The 24699-nt window shown below is 43.2% G+C and overlaps 1 protein-coding gene across 6 annotated transcripts in view; it reads left to right on the top strand.

Moving 5' to 3' along the window:
* celf6 (CUGBP Elav-like family member 6) overlaps positions 1–24699 on the top strand; it is a 201042-nt gene that overhangs the window by 132490 nt on the left and 43853 nt on the right. For all 6 annotated transcript variants that reach the window (XR_008414601.1, XM_053866723.1, XM_053866722.1 and 3 more), the window contains exons 4-5: positions 7960–8088; positions 14528–14607. Coding sequence is in view for 5 of the 6 variants with exons in the window: in XM_053866723.1 (XP_053722698.1) it covers positions 7960–8088; positions 14528–14607 (209 nt within the window). In the remaining variant the exon portion in view is untranslated. The remainder of the gene's footprint in view (positions 1–7959; positions 8089–14527; positions 14608–24699) is intronic.

Genomic DNA, 24699 nt, shown 5'->3' with positions numbered 1-24699 from the left:
AAAATATTTGAGCACTGGAAAAGAATGAAAAAGTTGTGAACGTTTGATGTACTTTTTCATAATAATTGATGAGGTGTTTAATAAGTTTCAGGATTGTATATTCACTCCTCTGTGACTGGCCTCACTGTGGAGCTAGAAGTACCTTCAAATCTCTTTGACATTTACAGTAAAGCATTCTTCCACAGAACCTCAAAGCAATCCTGTCATTGAAGCACAATCACCCCATGAAGAAGACGCCATGAGTCTCATTTAATGTGTCGCTCTCTGCAGCATTTGCTATTTGCGAGCTGCTACTTCCAGTTAACAATCTGTCATGCTACATTTAAAGAGATTTAATGTAAACTTAAGGTGCTGTTCTCTCCGTGAAGCCACAGTCAAATTCAAGAGTAAAAGCTTTTCAAGTGTAAACCCAGTGTTAAACCCATATGCTGGGCTGTCACATTCATTTTATCTATAATATTAGCTACCCTTTTAAGTGATTTATTCACACTCAAACTCAGGAGCTCTGCAGGTGGCAGTAGCATTCTTGCACCAAGCAAGTAAACCCGTTCAAACATTCATGAAATGTAGCAATCTGTTACCAGTATGATAGCTTTTGTATATGAAGGATCTAAAATAGAATCTTTTTTTTCCATGGGGTTTGAATAATTTTGAGGCTGAGTGTAGGTATTGAAACTGCAACCTTCTTTTGAGAGGCTCAAGCTCTAAATACAAAGCATCAAGCAATCGGTTGTGGGCTTTACATAGTGTTGTCATCAAGACTGTGTTGAGACCAGAGAATCCAGAGAGCAAGACCAGTGAGGGGGGCGAGTCCAAGACCAAGTCCGAGACCGAGACCAAACTGAATACAGAACAAATCACTTGTTCCAATAACATTTCATTTCTGGATTTATTTAGAAAAAAAACGACTACCATTTCTTTTGCAGGAAAAAATAAATGTGTGTGTCTATATGAATAAGAGATTTGTGCTACTTTCTGACCCTGAACGCTGCATGATCTGCTCCTGTGACCCGGTGACGCTGTCTGTTTGAGAGAGACGAAGGTGAATACATCAAACAACCGTTTTTACTCTTCATGAAGACTACATTAAGTGGTGTAAAAACATACTACCGTATATTGTAGTTTTCTACCGAGCTTATCATTTAGATTTGCAAGGTGACTCACGTTGGTGTATGGGATTCCGTTTGTGACTGAACTTTGTTTTTTAAATATTGTTGCTGTTTTTGGGACTCACTCTTTTTCTGCAGCAGTGACCGCTGTGTCAGAAGCTGATAACACAGACTTAAGCCTAACACAGACCCAAACAGATTCACGTCCTCATGTCTGGAGAGGGCCGTCATCTCACACTATGTTTCAACTCAAGCACGTAACTGTTATACTTTGGTGAGTGTTTCCCTTTAAAAAAGTTTGCCTGGTGTTTGCTCCATTCCAAAAGCTTAATATTTTAAAAGGCTGCCATGAAAGCAAACTGCCTTCCCTTTGATTCCAAAACGAGTCCTTTTTTGTCGATTGGGACACAAAGTTGATGATGAGAAAGAAACCCCAACTCCATATTAAAAAGCTGTGCCTAACGCCCACGAGTGAGAGAGTGTCTGTCGGTGGGCCTCGCAGCTAGCGGCACACCAGAATCCGGCTTTTCTAATGAGTCCATAAGAAGCAGAACTTCTCTGTTGTGCTGCCTGGAACATTACTCTGCAAGTGAAATGCACCCAGCGGCCTAGCAGGCATCTTTTATCGTTGGATGCAGCTGTCCGTGCTTTCGGAGCACTTACTACAAGGAAGCTTCACTGACTGTTGCCAGCAGGCTCTAAGTGATAGAATCACGTTTGAAAAAACATATTTACCACAACTCAGGAGCAAGGCCGCCATTCTTTAAAGAGAATATTCTCATTATTGGCAAAACAAAAGTGCAAACTTTAGAAAGTACACTTCACAGAAAATGATTTGTTGCCCGCAGAAAGAGCATCTTTGAAGGATGACAATAAAGCTGAGAAACAATTGTGAGATGAAAGAAGGAAGAGAAAGGCGCAATCTATATGCGTCTTCCGCCGACTCCGACTCAAGTAGCACTTTATTCCAGCGAGAGACATGCCAATCAGGGAACCATATGAGGTCTGTGCAAAATCCATTAATTTTTAATATACTGGCGGGCTGAAATGAAACCGGCTTCTTGAGACAAGCCATTGTCAGACATCAGTGGTGTTTTGATAACTCTTTTGATCTTGCACTCGTATATATATGTCAACTTCAGTTAGGACATGAAAAGGCAGATTTCTTTCACTAGTAGGCATGAAATTTGGTGCGAGTGTGTGGAGATATTGATCTCCAATCTGCTTCACATTCTCTTCAACAGAAGATATCATATGCATGGTTCCAGGTCCAGTGACCGATTTAGAAACAGACCTCTGAAGACTCCACGGCTACCGTTGCAATGACTAAACTGGACAGGAAGTAGGTCAGACTCATTGAATCGCGTCCTGCAGCAAGTCCCACTCATACGTGACTTGATCATACTGGACTTGGGGCAAATCCTTAAGGGTGCAATGTGACCTTGAATCGGACTTGTTAGCTCATGTTTTTGACGACAGGCATCTGTCAACAGGGTTAGTTCAGGTCATTACGCTGGATGCTATGATTCAGTTAAATGGCTGTTCCCACATTTCTCACTCTCGCATGATAACAGCATGCGATGACATACCGTAAATGTACAGTGGGAGTGGACTAAACCACCATATGAGGTGATCATAGCCGGCTGCAGGGGCCTATTTGAATGGGTCTTGATAACATCTGCATCAGGTGTTCTGAGTGATGGACTGAGTTCACGGGAGGCGAAGAGGAGAGTGTAGCCAGGGTGGGAGTTGCTCTGTGTCAGGGGGTAGCAGCTAGAGAGAAACAGAAGCTCTGTAGAGCATTAGTGAGACCTACACATGAGGAAGAGATGGAGTGACTGGACGGCCATGATCAGAAACAAGTATATCAGAGTGACAGTTCATGTGCAGAAGTTTGGAGACAAAGGATGCCAAACTATTTGGACGTGCGTGAAGGACGGACACTGAGATAGTGAACAAAGAAGTTCAAGGAAGCCAGTATGTCTTTAAATTATGAGATACATTCGCCTCTTTCTTTTGTGCTCACAGAAAATATCTTAATCAGATATCCATGAAGAGTTTCCGCTGGAATATTCTTGTCATGGCTGAGTTGAAGTTCCCGGGCCACTTCAGTGTAGAGGGTGGGTTTAAAAAGTTCCACTCATTCAGAGAAGCAAAGTGTCGCCGAGCTCAAATGTTCTTCACCGCTCTACTGAGGGATACAATCGGATCCTCTCCAACAAAGAGTACTTAAAGGTCAAACTGGGAGCTCAGTGAATTTTATCATTCTTTTACATCCATAGGAAGGTCCTCACCCCTCTAAATGCAAATGTATCACTGAACTTGCGATTCCTCTCTTTTCCTGCCTCTTTATTTTTAATGGATTACTCTTTAGAGTCGTGGAGTCATCTCCTCCAGCGGTGGGAGAGTGCTACTAGATAGGCATTCATATTCATAAAACGCCAATTTAAGCTTACAAGTGGTCATTGGAGATGGGAAGGGACTCGCCAAATCCAATAGGAGCTGCTTTGGAGACAGGTGCAAAGTGGACAAATTAATAGCGATCCATACTCCGGCCAGGGCACGAAGTGGGCCAACTGAGACCGTCGCAGGTCGGGCAATGAAAAGATAGCGGCTCCAAATTCATTTTCTCGCTGTGGCTCTCCCAAAGGAAGACGCTGAAGTACACTCACACTTCCTTTAATGCCTTCACTAGGGTGTAATTTATTTTTGCGTTTGCCAGCACATTTGGAAAGTTCATTACCTCGCTCATGGCTTGTTAATTAGCCTTGTAAAGCCGCCATTAGATCTCTTCAGGCCAGGACCGAGATGAGACTTTTGTCCCGAAACATTAACACACTGCGGGAGGCCTGTAAAACCACACTCTTCCCATTTAACAAAGACACCTCGGCGACGTCGTAAAAGATAGCAGGACAGTTGAGTCAAAGTGCTCTTGATGGCTTTTCCTTCGGATTTCACCTTTGTCGTAACAAGCGGGGGTCAGCGTCATTTTTCTGCAAACACCTGCTCAGCCCTGACTTAATGTGGCTCCCCCACTGACGCCCAGCATTAGCTGGATGTCTGTCCACCTGTCAGTCTGCACTAAGGGCTTATCTCCGTCGATCTCCTCGGGGGTCTCGCATCCTGTCCTGAAGCTCCAAGAGAGAGAGACAGTAACGAGCAGTTGCATCAGTCTCAGCTGGAGGCTCTGGAAAATCCTGCTGCGTGAGACACAACAACAGGAACACGACCAGACAGGAGCAACTCAAGACACCTGGCCACTGACTTTATTGGTTTAAGAATCACTGAATCACCCATTGATCAACTCAATCCTTGTCTTTGCAGGGTTAAGAAGGTTTTTATTGCTCGCTTTTATTCTTGTATTTGATCTCCAGGACGTCCACAAGTCAAAGAGAAAAAGATTCCGTTTTTCCATCTGGATGTGCCTTCAATTTGAGCATATAATTGACCTCCACACCTATTTGTACTTCACGGTGGCTTGACCCGACTTCTGGCTACAACATGGTCTCCTGGCTGTGATCGCCCTTTTCTGCTTCTGTGTCCACTTGAACACCTTTAATGATAGGATCCATGAGCGAGTGAGTTGTTTCACACCGGCACGGCTCAGTGCTGGTTCTGGTTCCCAAACGCAATTTTGAACTGGAGAGAAAAGAACTGGTTTGGTTCATGGCTGGACCCAACAAACGCTGCGATGTGCTCGCGAACCCTGACATCAGCTGTGGTGGCGTCGTATTCTTTGTTTATAAAATGAGCTATATGCCGAGGAAGTACTGAAAACTATACTAAATTGTGAGACAGTTAGATCAATGTGAATACAGTGACGTCTGCAAAATATATCGCCTTTACACGTGCAAGATCTGTCCAATGGAATCGTCTCCTATGACTCCTCTTCATGTTAGACATCACATGCTCGATTATTAGATGAGAACTAATAGATCGACTTGACATTTTGCCGGTGAGTTGTTTACTTCCGTTCGAGTGACACTTTTAGCCCCCTACCACTTTAGTTCTGCTGATACCAGTACGAACGTGTGCAGGCTCGATAGAAAACAAAGAGAGAGCGGCACCGGTTTGAGAACCAGAACGGACAGACCATATCAGACGATAATGTCCATCAATGGGTCGAAAGTGTGGATCGTTGCTCTGAGACTTCTTCTGACTATAGGCTTAAGGAAGTGGTGGTAAAATGGAAACGGTAGGATCTGAAGAAAAGATGAGCGCTGGTGGTAGCATTGGTACAGTATGGATCTCAGGGAGCTGCATTGATCGTCAATAGCAATAGAATAACCTCTTGTCTACTCCGAGAAAGCATCCATTCTACAGATTTGTTTGTCATCAGTGTTGTTTTACATCATCTCCCCCAATATTCCTCATAAAACAATGTTCAACCATGCTACTAAACCGCAGAAGAGAAGCCTCTTATTGGAAGGTTCTGAGTGAACTAAGCCAGGCCAGTAACCGGACCACAGATCTAACTTTTGGTGTGCAGCATTGGGTGTTCTCTCGAAGGGCAAAGTCCAAATTCCGACCACCAGAGATGCTCCTGTGCGTGTTCAAAAGTGTCTTTGCTGAACTTCACTCAGCTCTCCCCGCTGCATAAAAAGATGCTCCGCTGCTTTATTTTTGGAACAGCTGCATCTAATGGGGCCTGGCAGGCACAGGAGGCGTCACATCTGCGCAGGGCCAGGTGACGCTCTCACCCTGCGCTCCTCCCCACTCCTCACCTGCTCCCAGCCAGTCAAACGACTCACAAGAAGATCAACAGTGTCATTTCCAATACAATCGTCTTCCTCTTCCTGCCACTTTCCATCAGCCCTGGCGCTGGGCTCTTGCTCAAAGCCATTTCATTCCACAACACAGCTGACTAAAGGAATGCATAATGTGAAATATGGAAAGAAGACGAATGCTCTGTCGGGCTGAAGCTCTGAGAAGATTAATTTTAAAAGTTCAGCTGTTCAACTTGCTTCACGATGAGCACATTTCAGTTATTTCATAGTTGTTATCAAAATTAGACTAAAAGTTGATGCATGATTTTTTTAACCCCTTCTCCATCTCCTTAACACACAGGTTAAATTTGTTAAATAGTTCATTAACTCTGGTTGCATCATATCCTGGCATCATCTTCCTTTATAATATTTTCATGAGCAACTCATATGGAGAAGGTTGGATACAAACTATGGAGCCTTGAATGGTTTAGACATGTGGAGAGAGAGTTGGACCAAGAACGATGGCGATGGTAGTGTTGGGTGGTTGGTGAAAATAGGTCTTGGAGGAGGAGGCTGACAGGAAATGTGCAAACCATAAGGGTCTGTACCCTAAGGCCGTAAAACTTTCTAACACCAGAAGGCGATGGAATAACCAACCCAGACATTGACCAGACACTGGCATGCCTTGTTCCGGAGCCAGGAAAGGGCACTGCTTCCTATGACTAACCACTAAGGGCGTGAGCAAGTAAATTGTGAGTCAAAGACGGTTGCAACTGTAATCACCCATGACAACCTGGATGAAATGCAAGTGTTTCTTGTGCTCTTATACTAAGGATATTGAAGAGTGTGTTCAAGCCATGCGTCAGTGCTCACAGAATACGAGACGTTTCCTTTTCAGAACCTGCAGTGCTGTGTGTGTGTGTGTGGCTTGTGGACAGAGGGACATACATTATTTTGTGAATACATGACGAAACCTTTCAGTCCTAGACAATGAGACATGTTAACTGCAGTGCCTGGACTTCATTTGGAATGCTTTTGGGCACGGCATCTACTTTTTACTCAACAAACGCACCTTAAATAGTAAAGGCTTTACTAGAGTGCCTTAACTTACTCGCAGGTGTCCAGTCTAAGTTTGCTGATTCTGAAGACACTCCATCATGAACAAAGCGGTTATATATTTTTCAATGCATTTTTTTTAATAACATATGGTTTTTAATATGAATTTGACCCCAACTTTGGAGAACAAAAATGTAAAATCATTCCAAACATTGGGAGGTTTTTATTGTGAAGTAAAATGGAACGAAACAAAAAAAAATGTTGACAGTTCAGTTCACCAAACCACTGTGACCTAGGATTCATGCAAACATAAAAAAAATATATCAAATAAATAAGTATTGTTTAATTCCCATCACCAGTCAGTCATCTAAGAAATATAACCTTGACCTGTTTAAGTCAGTTATGTAAAATGAGAAAAACTTGCAATCACCTTTAGACAGACCAAATAATATAATTCATCTTTCTAAATCCCCTTCACTTTACATTCCAGTTGAGGGGAAAAAAAATCTTTAGTTATTATGGGGTGGAAAGGTTTATCATAACTGACTTTACCAAATAAGGTCAGTTATTTTATTGTTGTATTTCTTTAAATATCTTTTGAACGTGCTCAGGTAAACAATCCAGGCTTAGACAACAGAAAGAAACACAATGAAACCGTTGTTATGTGGAGAGAAAGCAACCTCAAACACTAAACTCTAATAAACAGGATTGCAGACACATGTTTACGCACACATATAAATGTCTTGAGCTGATAGTACAATGTGCGACTGTGTTCTGGCTCCATGTTCTCTTTCGACTGCGACAGAAACATAATAGTGAATATATTTCTTTAACCAGGATTCCATAACAGGGTGAACATCATCCGTATCAAAGAGCAGACTTAAATAGCTTACTTGCTGCAGGAATATATATCTCCATCATAGGAGAATTGGAATGTGGCACAAACACAACAGCAGCAGCAGCAGCGGTATGAGCTGAAGAAGCCTGATAAAAGGAGGGTTTGACTCGCACACGTTCCTTTCAGCCCTGCAGAACCATCGGTTGTAGCATTTGTCTCTTTTCTCTTCCCTCCCCTCCCCCCATTCCAGAAGACAGGAAGCTGTTTGTGGGGATGCTGGGGAAGCAGCAGAGCGAGGACGACGTCCGGCGGCTGTTCGAGACCTTCGGCCAGATCGAGGAGTGCACCGTCCTGCGAGGGCCTGATGGGGCCAGTAAGGGTCAGAGGCCACTCACCTCCTTCTCCCTCTCCCACACTGTTTGTGTTTAGCGGCTCAATGTTGCTCCCTGAGCGACCGATTCTAAATAGATAAACATGATGTTTTTAATATTCCATGCTTCTATTTCAAAACAAAATCAGACTAAATAAATAAGCATCGCAGTTTGGTTCTGAATTTGAGCATAGTTGTTCACCCTACTCAGGAATTGTTTCCAAAAGATCACTAACTAATGCATTTTACTTCACGCATTTGTGTACTCTTCACATCTGCGGACGACGTGTCCCAACCTGCAAATATAGTTGGCACTTAGGTACGTCTCATTCTGCACGCCACATGGAACTGCTTCTACATCTGACTGCAACAGACTTCTTTGAATTAAAGTCTTGCTTGGGAACAACTCCAGACTCATCAGAGGGAGGCAGAAAGAGATTTCTCTCCACTGTCACTGCGGACATGTGAGGCAGTTAAAAACAAGATGGTTTCTTCCTTCTCTTCTCAGATACCAGTACTTGGTTGGAAATCTCTTGGAGCGCAGACTTGTTTGACGTCCTGTTGAAAGAGTTAGCAAGAAAAGAGCTTTCCTTTAAAGCAGGAAAACAAGTTACTCTAAATACTCGTGAGATTTTGAAGCAGCAGTTTTAAATAACAGTAAAATGAGACTGATCTTTTCATTCAAATGTCACATAAACTATGAATGTGAAATCGCGTCATGAGTGGAGTCAGTCTGTTAAACCAGCACCATTTCTTCTTTGCGTTTAAAAACGTTTTTAGAGACGTACACACTATGTATGGCCCTGCAAACAAGTTTTACCACCCCATAACGAACAAGATACACTCCATTTGAGACACAAAACTACAAAAAATGAACAATAATAATTATATTAATAATAATAATAATAGTCCTAATTTTGATATTAGAAAATCTATGTTAGCTGTAACTTGAGATTAGAGATTTGGATTCTACTTTGGGTAGAGGTTAACTTCGCTCGTCCCCGTAATTGTACAATAACTTGAAAATCTTTATCTTAACCGACCTTACCAACTACTGAAAAGAGGAAATACATCAAAAAGTGCAGGAACTGCATGAGACCTCGGCTCCTGGACGGGTTTCAGTGATGTCATCAGCTGTCTGTGACATTATGACAATAGCCAAAACATCTACGCGTCACAGGGTGGCAAGTAAAAACAGTGGAACAGATATAAATCAGTATTTATTATTTTATTTTTTCATACAATAAAGTATCAAAATCATTTAAATAATAAAAAAAATTGCGATGATTTTTTTTGAATTTTTAATTAATGTTTGGTGCTTTTTCCATGTGGACAAATTTTAGGTCACATGATCACAACTTTGGAAGAAACAAACCAGACACTTTGAATGCTGTTTATCGTGAGTCGTACAGTGCTGGAGCAGAGCGGAACACGTTAAGCGACAGTATTACTCAGTTTTATGGTATCCAGGACATAGATGAGATTGATTGTATCATTTCCCCCAAGAAAAACCACAACATCACATGCCATGGTGAGAATTTGTGTTTCCTGCCTTCAGTCCACCGAGAGAGTCATGGCAACATAATGTAAAGAGGTTGCCTGGATATGACTGGCCCACATTTAAGAGTTGCTAATGTGCTATTAAGTTGCACCGTCAAGTGCCAAACGTGTGACAGTGTCAGTCCGAGAGGCTCCCGACATCGTTTGATGGCTCTCCGTTTCGCTGCCATATTTCAAGCAATAATGTCACTCCAGAACCGCCGGGGTTGTTGCTGTCTCTGGTGCTGATTTATTCTGGTACACAGCAGAGAAGCCTTTGCTATCAGAAGTCTATATTTGTGTCTCTCGCTGTTAATCCAGAGTCCGCGGCTTTATTTGGCCCAATAGGTCTTTGTGTTCCTTTGTTCCCGGGTTGCCGACCCTCCCACCCCCCTGCCTCTCTGTCTCTTTCACTCTTCCTGTCTGCTCAGATACTTGGGCCTGATTGACAGCACATAAAATGAAATCAGGCCGGCGCTGCTGTGCCAGACAAGAACTAGTTTTCTCCCTCATTCTAGCTTCCGCCCTCCTGCGCCTGCGAGGTGTATATCAAGGTTTTGTCTCGACCTGTCCATTCCTTTATGAGTCCTTGCTTAAGAGTGTAAAGTTAAGTGGCCTCTTCCCATCCATTCAAACTTGCGACAAAGGTCTCGCATCAATGTCAGGTTGTATCACTTCCAAATCCAAAAGTTCCTCGCAATCATTACAGGATGTTACGGCAAATTATTTTGCCAGCCGCCTCACTAGGGATGAGGTTCCTCTAATTTGAATGAGACAGACCTTGAAATTGACAGTGCTATCTGTTCCATGATGAAGGCTCGGTCCCCCCGTTGATGTAAATTTATGCTCCTCAGAAGCTTTTTTGGCACCTCCTCCTCACCCAATAAAAAGGCCGAGAAGTTTAACATCCATCTTGCTACGACGCGGCACCTCAAAGTACTTTCAAAGTGCGACACTTGCCGCCAGAGTGGAATGGGGCCTCGAATTGTCAGGAATAATAGAGAGATGGCTTTTAGGTCTATAATTAAGTTGCGTTATAAATGTCAACCATCCACCGGGATGGAAATCGCGCGTACATATTATTACCCAGGGAATTCAAAAGGCAGAGCGGATCCTCTCGCTTTGAAAGCAATACAATCTCGCTTTTCCTCCCCCCTCCGACTCAATCTGAGCGATCAAATTCAAAAACCTGAACGTGCGCTGTAATTTATGAGGCGCCGGCGCTTTCATTTATTTTGAGATTCCGGTGTTCCTTTTATTTCACGGTCAATGAAAAAGGTCATTTCATCTTGTGTACATATTTGCTTTTTTTTTTTAGTTTTGAGTCACAGAACATGAAATTTTGTCCTGGGTTTAATTTCGCTGGTCAATATCCGGCTGCGAGTTTGGTGGGAACAACTTCCTGATCTATGAACGACAGCCCTCGAGCCATATTCACCACAATCACCAGCAGTGGCAGTGCTTATGGCTACAGTATAAACACAGCTGAATGACATTGTCTGACTAGAATTAATAGTTGTTTTTTAAACTTTCAATAGGTAAAACAGCCCCTGATCTGATTCTCCGAACCTATCCTCATGATGTTTTGCCACATGGCTTTAATCCTGTTAAATGTGACTCACCAAATGACTGCTGGAGGGCAAGTTAGCATCACTGACACGTTTCTCTAACTGCAAAATTATTTCACCAACTGGGCAAAGCCACACGGGTCAGTGGGTTTTGGCACAATTTCAAATACTACCACAGTGCGGTTCCCATCCAGATCAAATGCTTCTGGAACAACAAACCGCCCCGTATTATCTCGACTCCAAAGGTTAAAGGCATTTGTTCTCCACAAAGACACAGTTACAGTCAAGTGGCACACTGATGCATTTCAGTCGGACAGATGAGGACCTTTGCTGCCTCTTTCCCTGAGGGGTATTCAAGTGAAGCGAAGGGTACTGGAGTGCTCTGACACAATCAAAGGCTTCTTTGGACTTTTCTCTTTGGCTCTGGAGATCTGCTCTGCTTTGAGGACCTTTCACCGGCCAAAAAAAAAAAAAAAAAAAAAAAACATGGCCTTTACAACCTGCCCCATTACCACACAAAACTCTCCAATATTCTATTGAGTGGAAAGTGAAGCTTCAGATACAAGAGGGAAAAGTCTGGTAGCTGTTCATGCTATGACGAAACAGGACAGAAGCGCAGCTTAAAAGAAAAGCTTTAAATCGAAATGATGCCACAGTAAACACAAGCTTGCTACTGTTATTAACAGCTGTGACGATTTATAAATGTTTCTCCCTCGGATTTATCCACTGGCTTCCAACATCACTAACAGGAGTAAGTAGAAACTAAACGGGTGAATTGGAACTAACACATAACATAATCATAATAGCTGTCAGTCATTTTAGACATCGAGCAACATTTTCTAGACGGCACCTGAGCAGAGTATACTGCCTTTCAAATATGTAAATATCTCGATCCGACACTTCAGATGCTGCTTACGTTGATGGCACCGCAGTTGTGGATCAATCGGCCGCGTTAAAACATCAATAACTTATGCTCGTATCAGACTGCTAAAGCTTTACCATGCTACCTGAGGGCACAACAGTGCTCGCCACTATTTGGAGATGGAAAGCAAAAACTTTTGCTTCATTATGCGTCTGAAATAATTGTTCCATGAATTTGCTGAAGACAAAACACTGCCAACACTTTCACTTCTTCTATCTTTTGGTGATCCAGGCAAAAGAAGAAAGGAACGATAACCAATAAATTGGTTCAGGCTATTGTGGAGGAGGATGTGGCGCCTCCACATTAGGAGACAGAAAGTTATTCAAGACTATTGATTCGACTTCTGTATTGATACAACCCCAACATGGCGTCTCCTACCACCGATTAAAGTATAAATAGTATGAATTTGCAATGTGATTTTTTTGAAAATGTTCCTCCTAACGTGGAGCTTGACCTAATTCTATCACCTGATCATGGCAAATAGGGAGGTGTCACAAGAGTGTTGGAGACAGCAGTTCAATATTCATAAAGGGCATTCGGCCCAGCGCTTAAAAACTTGGGTTGTTTTCTTAACACATTCACTGGGAAACTGTGGAGTTTGAGCAGATCGGGTTGATGGTTGAGGTTTGACCCAGCAGACTGGGTCATTTGAGTGGGCTTTAGAGAATCACGCCGTCCGCCATTGTATCCCTCACAACTTCAAACCTCATAAGCCGTGGTGGGTAGTGGTTAGTGTGACTGCCTTATGACCAGGACACTGCAGGTTTGAATCCAGCTTGAGGCAACTCAGCTCTCTATGTCAGAAAATGAAATGGCAACGTTGAGCCTTAAATTCTCAACACAATGTGCTGGGTGTAAATAGCACGGCATGAGTAAGCAAACATGCAGAGCATGAACAGAAGGAAGGACAGGAAGGCAAAACCAATGCCATTGACTTGAATGGTCTTATTTGAAAGCTTTTTTTTAAGGCAAAATGGTTTCAGTAGGGCTGGGGAATATGCCATATAATACCATTGCTGACACAGACATGACGTTGAGGCAATATCTGGATGAAGATAAACAAACATTTCATTTTTTTTTAATGAGATATCCCCAGAATATATCAGGATATGAATTTCCAACCTTAGTTTTTCATGGACATTAGTGACTTTGGAACAAATTTGATCATTCATCTATTATTTTATTTTATTTTATTATTGTTTTATAATCTTTAGGCGTTGCTAGTGATGCTAGCCCTTCACAACCAGCATCTCCGGGGTCACTTGTCTTCACAGTGAGCAGAGAAAGATAGTTTTCCATAAGAATCAAAGTGGACATTTAGCTCAATGACATCAAAATGACTCTCCCAGTGCAGTTATATTTAGAAACTATACAATCCTGACCTCGCCGTCGCCTCGTCTGGGAATGGCCCGGAGCTTATTTTCGTCTCTCCCTGGGAAACAGAGGCGACTTGTTAGATGTGGACATGAACTGGTCATCGGCAGAAAGAGAGAACATCACCTCGGTGTCAGGGTTTGCAATTTAAATTAATCACCACAACTCCATCGGGGCGAATGAATAAATGTATATGAACACGAGTGTAACAGGGAGCGGGTGCGACGGGATCTCGGAGGAAGTCTGGCTCCGGTTACGGAGCAGCGGTGCGACTCGGCGCGAGAAGAGCCGCAGAATTAATTCATGAGTTTGTTAATTAGGTATCTCTTGACTTAACACATGAGCTACCTGAAGGCAGGAATAAGAATAGGACATAACTAATAACGTGTGCAGTCGACGCCGACCATAAAGCGCGGAGAAATAGCTCTTGTTTAATTTAATGGCTTCAGGAAAATGACCGTCTTTCAGCTCCACTGTATTTTAGTTCACTGCATTTCTCTTTGGGCTCTATTAGTTTAGTGCCTGTCCGAACAGACAAACTTAATCATGTGTTCAGAATATTCAGAGCTCCCCATCTTTTGTATTATCCTCTCCAATCTCTGGCTAATATCGTTTGAAATGTAAATGAGGGAACGCGGCGGCCTGTTGTCTTCTGGGCGACTTTTTTATTTTTGCTTTTTAATATTAACTGCGCAACAGATTTAGGACGGCTTTACGAGCAAAGCCTGAGATTTTATGTGAGCAAAGATGCGGTTTGATGGGCAGATTATGCGTTGCCTTTGTCATCATAATCTCTTTTATGAGTGGCTGCACACAAATCGCCATGTGTAAATATTAAACAGATTATTAATCACAAACAATCCGGATTTTTAAAAGCCTTGGCGTCACGTTCCGAAGTGGAAGGGGTGGAATTAGAGAGCGTGCGAGGGACGGGATGTTCTGAGAATTTGCTGCTCTCAAAATAATCACACAAATGCTGGAATTTCTACTTTTAATCTGAAGATAAACACTGACGTCCTTCTTTGCTCTTCTTCTTTGTTCCCAGGTTGTGCATTTGTCAAATTCTCAAGTCACGCAGAAGCACAAGCGGCAATCAACAGCTTGCACGGTGGACAGACGATGCCGGTAAGTTACAGCTTTGACAGTCACTGCTGAGAAATGTTTTAGTTACGATGAACCAGGATTGCTGTTAGTCGGTAGCAACGGTATCAAAATGAGATATTAGCTTCCTAGCTTGGCTTGTAGGGAAGTAGTGATGGGTAGTTGAGGTTTCAGGAAACAGTGTCCTGATTTTCAGAGGCCACCAGATGGTGCTGTCTGCTTGAGAAGGCTTGGCCTTCAACAACTAATTCATTGAAACCATTTCTAAAAGGTCCATCTAGTGGCCTCTCTAAGTTAGGACACTGTTTCATCAACCCTGCAATACTAATCTCTCTGAAGTTCTCTAGACACTACTGTCTAACAATATTGCGAGCAACAACGAAACCTCGCACTATTTATTAATGAAGAACACCACCTACTGAGCCCTGGAAATAATGTTTCATGAAGCTTCATTGTTGCTGCGGCGCCACCTAAGAGTCATACTGCTGTATTTTTAGGTTTTTAATCTGACTTCTGTGTTTCTCCTTTCAAGTTTTGTTCATGCACACTTTGTTCACGATCCTCATGATGAGAAACAGTTCACCAATGACATTTCAAGGTGAAGATAAAATAAATCTACTTGAGTCAAAAGCACATACATGCATAGAAGCAAAACTTCTGGATGCAACATCATTTCATTTGAAGAAATAAAAAAGTTCACAAATGGAAGGAATCGTTAGAAAAAGTCTTTTCACCAAGGTCAAGTGGATGTGCTGTTAAGCAGGACTTGGATTGGATTCCTTTCACCTACAGTAATATAATACGCCGTAACCGCAAGATGTACTTGCAAAGGAAAGGAAATGTTACTGTACTCACAGGTTATGACTTCTCCTGCCATTGTGTGAAGTTGCTTTATGCGCTATGCTACTTTCTTGTATTGCAAAACAAAACAAAATAGAATGCCGTCAATGAGAAACGGCCACTGCTAGGGAAAAGGCAGAAACTGGACCAGGTATATAGAACCTCAAATTTGGCTTTGGGCAAATACTGGTAACAGAGCTCCCAACCACAACATTTGTAATGTTCGAAATAAGTTACATCGACACACATTTGCTGCTTGTCTGTCGGCACTGGATCAGTATCACCAGGGGTCATTTTCTCGGACCATTGCACCAAAGGTATTGCTGGTAATCTGTACTGACATTGTGCTCTAAATTTGAAGTGGTGCATTTGGACAAGACAGGACGGGTCATTTTTACTTTACCCCACATCCCAAGGTAAAAGTAATCCAAATCAGAGATTCATTCAGAAAGTTATTACCAGTCTGACTCCCTTTTCATGGTGGGGATTGTTTTCTGGGTTCAGATTATTTGAGTCAGAAAGATTTTCCACACGATCATTGGTGTGTCTGGTCCATATGAGGAACCTACTTGAATGTATGAGACTGAACTTCTATATGGGAAGAAGGAGCGTGCCTTTGTGTGACTTTTGCCAAGTCCTAGCACAAGTACACAAAAGACTGTCGCCGTCAGCATCCGCCACATCTCCACGAACAGCTGCATACTTCCATATATATTAAGCTCCACAACTATCCGTGATACATTTTCAGCAGCGTTTACATTCACACATTTGTAGAGACGTGTGACATCACAAACGTGTCCTCAGGAGACTCTTCGATTTAGATTTTTTTTTTATTTTAGTGCAACAAAAAGAAGACACTGAAGACAGTATATATATCTCTATCTATCTATCTATCTATCTATCTATCTATCTATCTATATACTTATATATATATATATCAACAAAGTCAATCGTTGTTCTTATATATATATATATATATATATATATATATATATATATATATATATATATATATATATAGCCAGGATTTGGCAGGCTTTTTTTGTTGAGGCTATATAAGAAAGTTAAGGTCAGACACAACTGAAATGACTCCACTGAAACTCTTGCCCAATGTCGGGTATATCCTTCATTTATGTTAAACCACCGGAAACACTTAAGTTAAAGAATAGACCAACTAAAAACCATATTTGTCCAAGCTGTGGGCAGCTGGAGTTGCAGCAGAGCTGGACACACACAAGCACACGGGGGAACACACACACACTCTCTTGGCAGACATTCATACCACCACACTTCAGTGGTGCTCTGCAATAAATATTTACAGATGCTTCCTGGCAGGGAGATGGTATCTCTGAGCCCAGATGTAATTTATACGATTTTTATGCCACCTCATTTGGCATTTAAGTGAAGGAAGGAGTTGTGCAGTGGAGTCTGTATGAGGTTGTGGGGTATTCAGGAGAGCTGCTCCAAAGTATTGATGTTTAAAAAAATATATATTAAAATTTCGGAGAGTGAGACGCAGTCAAAACACAGTCACTAAAGCTGATACTGTACCTTGCCATAGGGGGCGCTGCTGCTTTCCTGGTCAGTAGAAATTTTGACCTGATATAACTCAGCTTGAATTTATTTGTATCTCACTTTGATAACTCAGGTCTCACTGTGAAGGTTCACAGCCAAACATTAAAATTAGCTGAAGAAAAAGACCTAATGTCATGTCCAGGTTGGTGGAGGTATCCTTCCTCAAGTGTACAGGAATGAGGAATGAATCGAGCTAGAGATTGCCTCAAGTATTATTGCAGTAGTCGTGATTTTACTGCTCAAACTATATTCGTATTTCCATTTTGGCAGCAAATATTGGGGCTATAAAAGGCGTCAAAACTGTCCCATAGAGCTAGGGTGAGGTGTCCGGTCAGCTGGGAAAGACTTGAAAGGACAAAAACGTAGAAGCCCAGAAACACCTCAGAGTTCTTGCACAAAAGCTGGAGGATATTTCTGGGCCTTTTTCTTGCTGTCCCCACGACTGGACCTTGGTCAAATGGTGAAATGCTTTTTAGCATTTGGGTCTCACTTGAGGTGGACTTCTCACCAAGTCAAAAGGTCTTACAGGAATGTACTCAGTCTGACATATTTTCTGTTGAGTGTTGCTGGTTCAACAGAAACAGCCCTTGCTAAACAGTAAAGTAGATCAACTGGTGGTCAATGATCAAGGAACAGTTTACATTCACAATGTTGTCTATGACAATAAAATACATATTCAGGGTTTCCAATTTTGAAACAATTCCAGTGGAAAAAACAAAACAAAAACAAAAACAGAGAAATAAAACAAAGTGATTGAGAAACAGAGGGGGAATGTGTTGTCAGTTACAGAATTGTTGACAGTGAAAACACTCGTTTTTAAACATGAGAAGTAAATCAGCCTCCAATCCAGTGCGTCCTCACGCAGTCCGTCTCTTGATATGCGCAGGCAGAATGCGCGACTTGAGTTCCGTAAGCAACGGACTTCAGTTATCATGATGTTTCTTACAGGATTTTTCTGCAAATAACACAGTGAAAGCTGTCTTGTCCATGTCCACCTCCATGATGTGTTACCCATTTGTTTTGTTTCAATACGTTAGATCACATGACAGCTCATCTTTTTAGGAGATGATTTTCCCGATGCTGTGGCGGCACTAGTTAATATGGTGGAAACCCTGATATTGCATTGCCATGATATATGATACTTCCTCATGATTACAGCCCTGGATGCCGATTCAATCCCCAAACTTTTAATGATTTTACTTTCCAACACCAGCTTCTGTGGAACGAAAACTTCCTGTGGTCAGGGCTGTGTCATCGTGTTCCCAATGCCAGTCCAACCATTGAGCCACCGCAGGTCTGCTGTCGGTGAACTGTCCAATGCGACATATGGAGTCCCAAAACAGACCCGGGGCAGAATCTGCCATCCAAAAGTTCATTAGTAAACTCCACTCTCCTCCATCCCTGCACCTGTTATCCGCCCTTATCTCTGTAAATCCAACTTCCAAAAATATGAATCGGCAAGGTGGCCATTAGTACACAACTATGGATTTGATACCGATGGGGGATTCAGCTAATTTGGATAATATGACTGCCACATGTCGTGGACAACCGACTAACAGGAGGCAGGATTGGGAGAGCGGGCAGAGCCAGCTGCAAGCTCTGGATGAGCCTTGAACAAAGAGATGTCTGCCTCTCTCTCGCCCTCTTAATGTTCTCTAGGCATCTGTGCTACCTGGCACACGTATACCTGTCATAAATAATATTCACCCCAAAATACACTGGCCCAAATTAAAAGGCCTTAATGAAGCTAGAGGGCAGGGCCGCGCCACCAAACAGACCAGGTCAAAGTTTTAATTGATGCTCATCACAGATTGCAGGTGTTTCCAAAATTAACTCGAGGTGATGGAGAACAGGGCAGACGCTTTTAGTGGTTCAGCCGTTGAGTCGCGGCGGCGGCACAGGTGGCACGACTTCAAATGGCAGATCCAGGAGCAGGCAGACAGGCAGAACCCAGCAAATTGCAGACTTTGTCATGTACGGTGTCACGGTGTCGCTGACATCCCCTGTGGATCTCACGGGTGCTGACAGCGACACGAGTGTGCATGTGCGTGAAAGTATAGCACTGGATTAATGAGAGATAAGATCAAGCCAGCAAGAGCAATGTCATTGTGGCATCAGACATGAAATTAATGCGGAGACGGCTGGGAGTCCTGTCATGTCATCCTCGGATAGTCTGTGTCGCCTTGTGTTTTCGGAATCTTGTTGCGAGGCAGCATTCTGGGAAGCAGCAGCGGGTTGGTTTGGATGAGCGTCACAACAAATTGGTCTGGTAATGAGAGCGCCCCCTTCAAACCCATTAAAGAAAGTTTACCGTTATAGATACATACCATTTCTATTATGTCTTTTTCTCGACTGCCAAAATGCGAGTCCAAAACGTAGTCGTGCCACAGAGAAGGATTTCTCAGGTGCAGTATTTCTCAGTGCATGTTGACACATTAAGCTCGCAGTTGAAGCACACGGGCCACATCGCCACGGCTTATCCTGACACCGTGGGCAAGGCGGAGTCAGAGTTGGAGGTTGGTGCTACCATTAGCTATGGGATGCCACTTACTTTGTGTGTTGCTTGGTATATAAAGCACCTCAAACAACGCGTCCTGACAGTGTTTTAAGTCAGTATGGTGACATCTAACTAACATCACATGAAAAAGCTAGCAACGTTAGTGTCATGTCTGAGGTCAGACCCAGGTGCAAATGGACGACGACAGAAGGCACGGAGATTAAATTAATGATTTAATGGACAAAGACAGGGTTTTACACGGACGAACAGGTACGAGGAACAAATGGCGCCGGAACCAGAACACGGACTGGGAACTACACGAAAGGGCTGGGGGAAAACCTGGAACAAAAAAATATTATCAAGCCTAATAAAACGGGAAGAACACAAAGGCACTCGGATGATACTCGCGAGGCCCAATTAACATAAAGCGCTCACTGGTGGAAAACACACACACACACTCGAGGAAATAACTATATCGATGAGAAAACAAATTTGAGACTTACAAAATACTCACGCTGAAATTTACCGGAGAAGGAAAATGAAAGCAGCGACGAAGCAGGAGAAAACGAGAACGAAGGAAGCGGCTGAAAAGAAATGAAGCACGCAATAACTTTAGAATATTCGAGGGAGCTTTAGTGAGAGAGGAGAGTCTGAGGAGAGTTTACCATTGGAACGCAAAGAAATCATCTGGCGACACAAGCTGGCGTCAAGGAGTTGATATCCGTGGAACGTCTGATGACAAAATGCACGACAACTGCGTCGCTCGGTAAGCTGGAGAGAGAACAGGAAACGGAAACAGAGGAACAAACGGGAATCACAAGAATAAAAGCATGGAAAAACGATAACAATACAGACATGGAGAAACATGGACATGACAGTTAGTAGCTATTTGATGCCATTTTTGGCGCTGTTTGAATGATAATGGGTTGTGTGATGACAACACCAAGTGATGATGTGCTGATGAAGCTTCATGAAGCATCGTCTATTGGTAGACATAACTACAAAGAGTGTCATCTAGTCAGCTCAGAAAATGAGTGCACTGTTTCATAGTGCTTATCAACATATCACTACACAAGGCTGAGTACCATCCTCTTCACCCCTACCGCAGTACACTGCCTGTATTTACCCAATGGACCACTAGGCGATGACTAACCGACATCATGGAAGAGGTTTACCATTTATTTATTTAAGCTTGAAGATTGTCGCACAGATCAGCCATCTAGATATTAAAAAGTGGAACACTTAGCTCCAACATGGACAGAATATTCCAAACTTTGTTCAAAGCATGACTTACAAGTGAGGACAGGAAGCAGTCTGAGATTAACAGGTAGATTAGCAAGCAGCTTCCGAGAGAAGAAATGACTCTAATTGGTCTTGTTGAGTTCAGGTCGAGTGAAGTCAGAGAAATCTGGGGAGGAGTAGGAGTATAGGTTACCTTGGGGACATGGTACAAACAAACCTTCAGCATTTCTAATGCATGTAATGCAAGGCTTCGGAATATCCACATACCTCGTGGCAATGGTTCAACGGGTTCTTTCCCTAAGAGATTTAATCTGTTATGACCACTTTATGGATTGTGATGCTCGTCTACCATCCGTTTAGGATCTGCTGACCGTGGAGAGTGTCCTCATTGTCATTCTCAAGTACAATTCTCGAAAGATTCCAGCTCTATGGGGGTCAATGGAAGCAGCCATTAGCAAATTGGATAACAATAGTCATAAAGGGGTCGACATGGTTGGCCACAATTCCTCGCTGGGCATCAACCAATAGGCTTGCTGGTCCCTCTCAGCGAATTGTGCCCCTCTGGAAACCCCAAAATGGTGGGCCAGGTGCATCGACATCTGTATGGCATCTCTGTGGAAATTGGGTTGGTGGACAAGGTGAGGGTTAGGTGGAGCAGTGTTGCTTCAACAAAGACAGTTGTCAGTAGTGCTCCTTTCTGCCAATTGGTCATGGTCCTCTGTTGGTTTTCTCTACGTTTAGTTCTATTCGGATGGGAACACTGACCAAAGCCATAACCAGGCAGCAGGTTCTGCCTTCATCCTAGCCCCAGACTACTTCAGAGTTTTTTTCTTTGAGCGGATAAATGTGAAAAAGAGAAGTTCAGTCCTTCGACCCACCCAGCAACAGATGAGCTGTAAGTCCAGATAAGCTTTGGCTTTTCAGGCTTGCGATGGACACGTGTTTGTGGTTGTTAATTTGAGGTTTTTCTCAACACTGAGCTGTAAGCTCTTGCGCTGAAAAAAAAGATGTTTACCTGTTGCAGTGACTTAACTCCAGTGTTTCTGGTAATGCCGAGATAAAGGCACAAATCCATTCCACTAGTGTAGTTGAGGTCTAATCCCTCAATTACCATTGTGTTGCTTTCAATCTACACATATTGTGCAGGTAAACAAAATCCAATATTGGAGAGTTTCGCCAGTCAAGTGTGTTCTTTAAGAAATTAGATTAGTTTTTGAACCTGTGACAAATTCCTTAGTTGTACCTGTCAAATGTGAAGGCTCCCTGTTGGCCCTTATCAAATTCAGCGAATTCATTTTCTCTCTGGGGAGAGACGTCTGGCTGCTGGAGGTTATTATTCTGTTTGTTTGTCAGCTTGCGATTTTCTTTGCTTTGCATCCATTTCCTGTCCAAAGCTGCCACCTGTACCTTCACATCCCGGGCTGGTATTACTCTGTGATCCAGGAAGGGGAATATATTTCTGATTAAGTCTCGGACCAAGTCTGGAGACATGAAATAAGAGAATGCAGAGAGTGTTTCCTCTTCAGTGTTGATAAAAGATTGCTATTCCGGTACAGCAGACTGACTCATATGTTAATAGTATCTGCAGTGGTGTCAACAAAGATTTCAAAAATCCATACGCCCTTTTTCTGAAATGAGTCAGACCTTTATTTTTATCTGCGTGGATAAAAAGTTGCTTCAACTTTAGCCACTGCACAGAATGGGGAGGCAATAGGTTTAAAAGTAGAAGTTGAAGGTAGTTGGAACTGGGCAGGACTTCGGCTCACACCTTTCGATCTAGTTTGAGTCGGTTCATTCACAGGAGTCGATCAAGGGTGAATTACAATTCCTCCCTTAATCCTCAGTCCTTAACCTTCAAGCTTAGGGGTCTCAAACCGGTTCGCACAGGGAAAAAAAAACATGTTATTCTTTAACCGCAATTTCATAGAGACACATTTTCTCATAATGTTTCTCAAAAACAGCTTTTATGAAAAGTCAAATTTAGTGGATGTGTTTGTGATGAGAAGTTGTACTTGCACTTCTCCATTACTGATGATGTCTTCATGTTCATGTTCTCTCGGAGACACTTGCAGCCATATGGATACCAGACCATGTGAAGATAGAGAAACTACACTACGTTGTGTTTATTGAAACGTGAAAGTCTCTATTGACACGACTAAAAAGTCTAGCTGAAATTAAAGTCTTTGGTAAGACAACGGAAGTCACGATTACAAAGTGGATAGGAACAGGCGTAGAAGGGGGATAAAGAAAGTTAAAAATAAATGAGTTGTAGAGGAGCCAGCAGCAGACTGGGTCCTCCTCCTCCTCCCCGTGTCATCGTCTCAAGAAGAGCTCCCCTCTGGGAATAGACAGCCCAGGCCAGACTTGCCTTGAGTCACGGTGCAGCGAGTACAGGCAGCCTCAGGCTTTGGCGGGCCCCGTAGTCACAATTCATTCTTCATGAGCTATTAAATGAATGCAGGAATACACAGATACACAAAGCTGTAAATGAATGTGATCTAAATGCCAGACGCCTTCGCTGTGGGCAAGCTGGAGTAACAACGCTGCGGGATGATGTTTGCTCAGTGCCAGCCTCATTAAATTCCTCAACCCAGTCTCTGCAACTGGCCCACGAAGTTGAAGGAGCTGAAAAAGGTCACGAAGTGGAATAAAATGAAGTTAGAAAGAGTGTGTGTGGGGATGGGGGGTGGGGGGTTGGGGGGACTTCAGTTATTGCTGCCACGTATTGATTCAGCTAATTGAAATGGCATCGAGGGAGAGGCAGCAGATGGGTCTCTTCTGGCCTGAGGTGGGCTGCTGGCTGGCTCCGATAGGATCCCATCTGAGGCACACTATCCCCGGGGCCCATGCTGATGCCTCCTCTCATTCCCCAGCTTCTTCTCTCCGTTATCTGCTGCCACCACGCTCTCTTGGTGGTTGTAATGGCCCGCACATTAGTGGAGTTACTCGGTTGCATATGTGGGAAATATTGGTGCCCAAAGATGCTCCAAAATTTTGTGAGTTCAAAGACCATGAGGATAAAATGACAACAATGGCTCCGCGCCCAGTTCTCATCAGCACTGAGTCGTCTTTCGGAAGTCGAATCCCAGCTGTCTTCTGCTTATCCGACTTCTTGAGGGGCACAAGTCTGAGCTCCGCTGGGGGAATACTGAACGAACAGGACATGGTGTGGTCCATTACACCTCATCGGGGATGCGCCTGAAACAAAACACAAACATGTTTGCACCAAAAAGCAAATGTTCTTAAATGAATGGATCCTGTGGGCGGCCAGACGAAGTCACCAGGTGGAAGCATAAAACATTAAGAGATGGAGTTTATACTGTTTTGTCCGATCGTCGCTCACCAATCCGTCCATCTTGGCCACTGCCTGCCTCATCCACAAAAGTGAAAATCAAAGTGGGAATTTGTCCTGGCCCTGCTGGAATGAAGCGTTCTCAGAATGACAAATGTGACTTGTGGTTTTCAAGTCTTTTTCTCCCCTTTTGTCTTTGCTTTTATGATCCCACTAATCACACCCAGACTGGCCCCTGGCCGCCCGTGTCCTTCTGTCCTGGTCTCTCCCAGCATGCCTTGCCTTTAATTAAATCTGATCCCGTCTTCTTGACAGCGGACTATTTCTGACCGGCATCGTCTGTCTCACCGTCAACATGTGACATGAGCAACTGTCTGTGGACTCTGCCTCTCAAATGATTTAATTGGATGCAAACGCAGGAGCACAGACATCAATATGGAAGTACATCAGCTATAAGGCTGAGCCATTAGTCAATACTCTGCCCTCCACACGCCCAAGGCTTTTGTCAGACCTAATTACCAAGCTCTGGATGTGGCGGAGCTTCACCACTGGGAGCACTGGGAGTCCTGCGGGATCTGGTCCAGATCAGAGTTCACGCTCGGAATATAGAGCGCTGCAAAGTTCACAGATATCACTCACAATTGTCTCCAACTTAATGACTGCACGTAAC

The sequence above is a fragment of the Synchiropus splendidus genome, chromosome 5 (assembly GCF_027744825.2).
Source record: "Synchiropus splendidus isolate RoL2022-P1 chromosome 5, RoL_Sspl_1.0, whole genome shotgun sequence".
Classification (NCBI taxonomy): Eukaryota; Metazoa; Chordata; class Actinopteri; order Syngnathiformes; family Callionymidae; genus Synchiropus; species Synchiropus splendidus.
The sequence above is the reverse complement of the archived record's forward strand: the minus strand, read 5'-3'. Positions and strand labels throughout refer to the sequence as shown.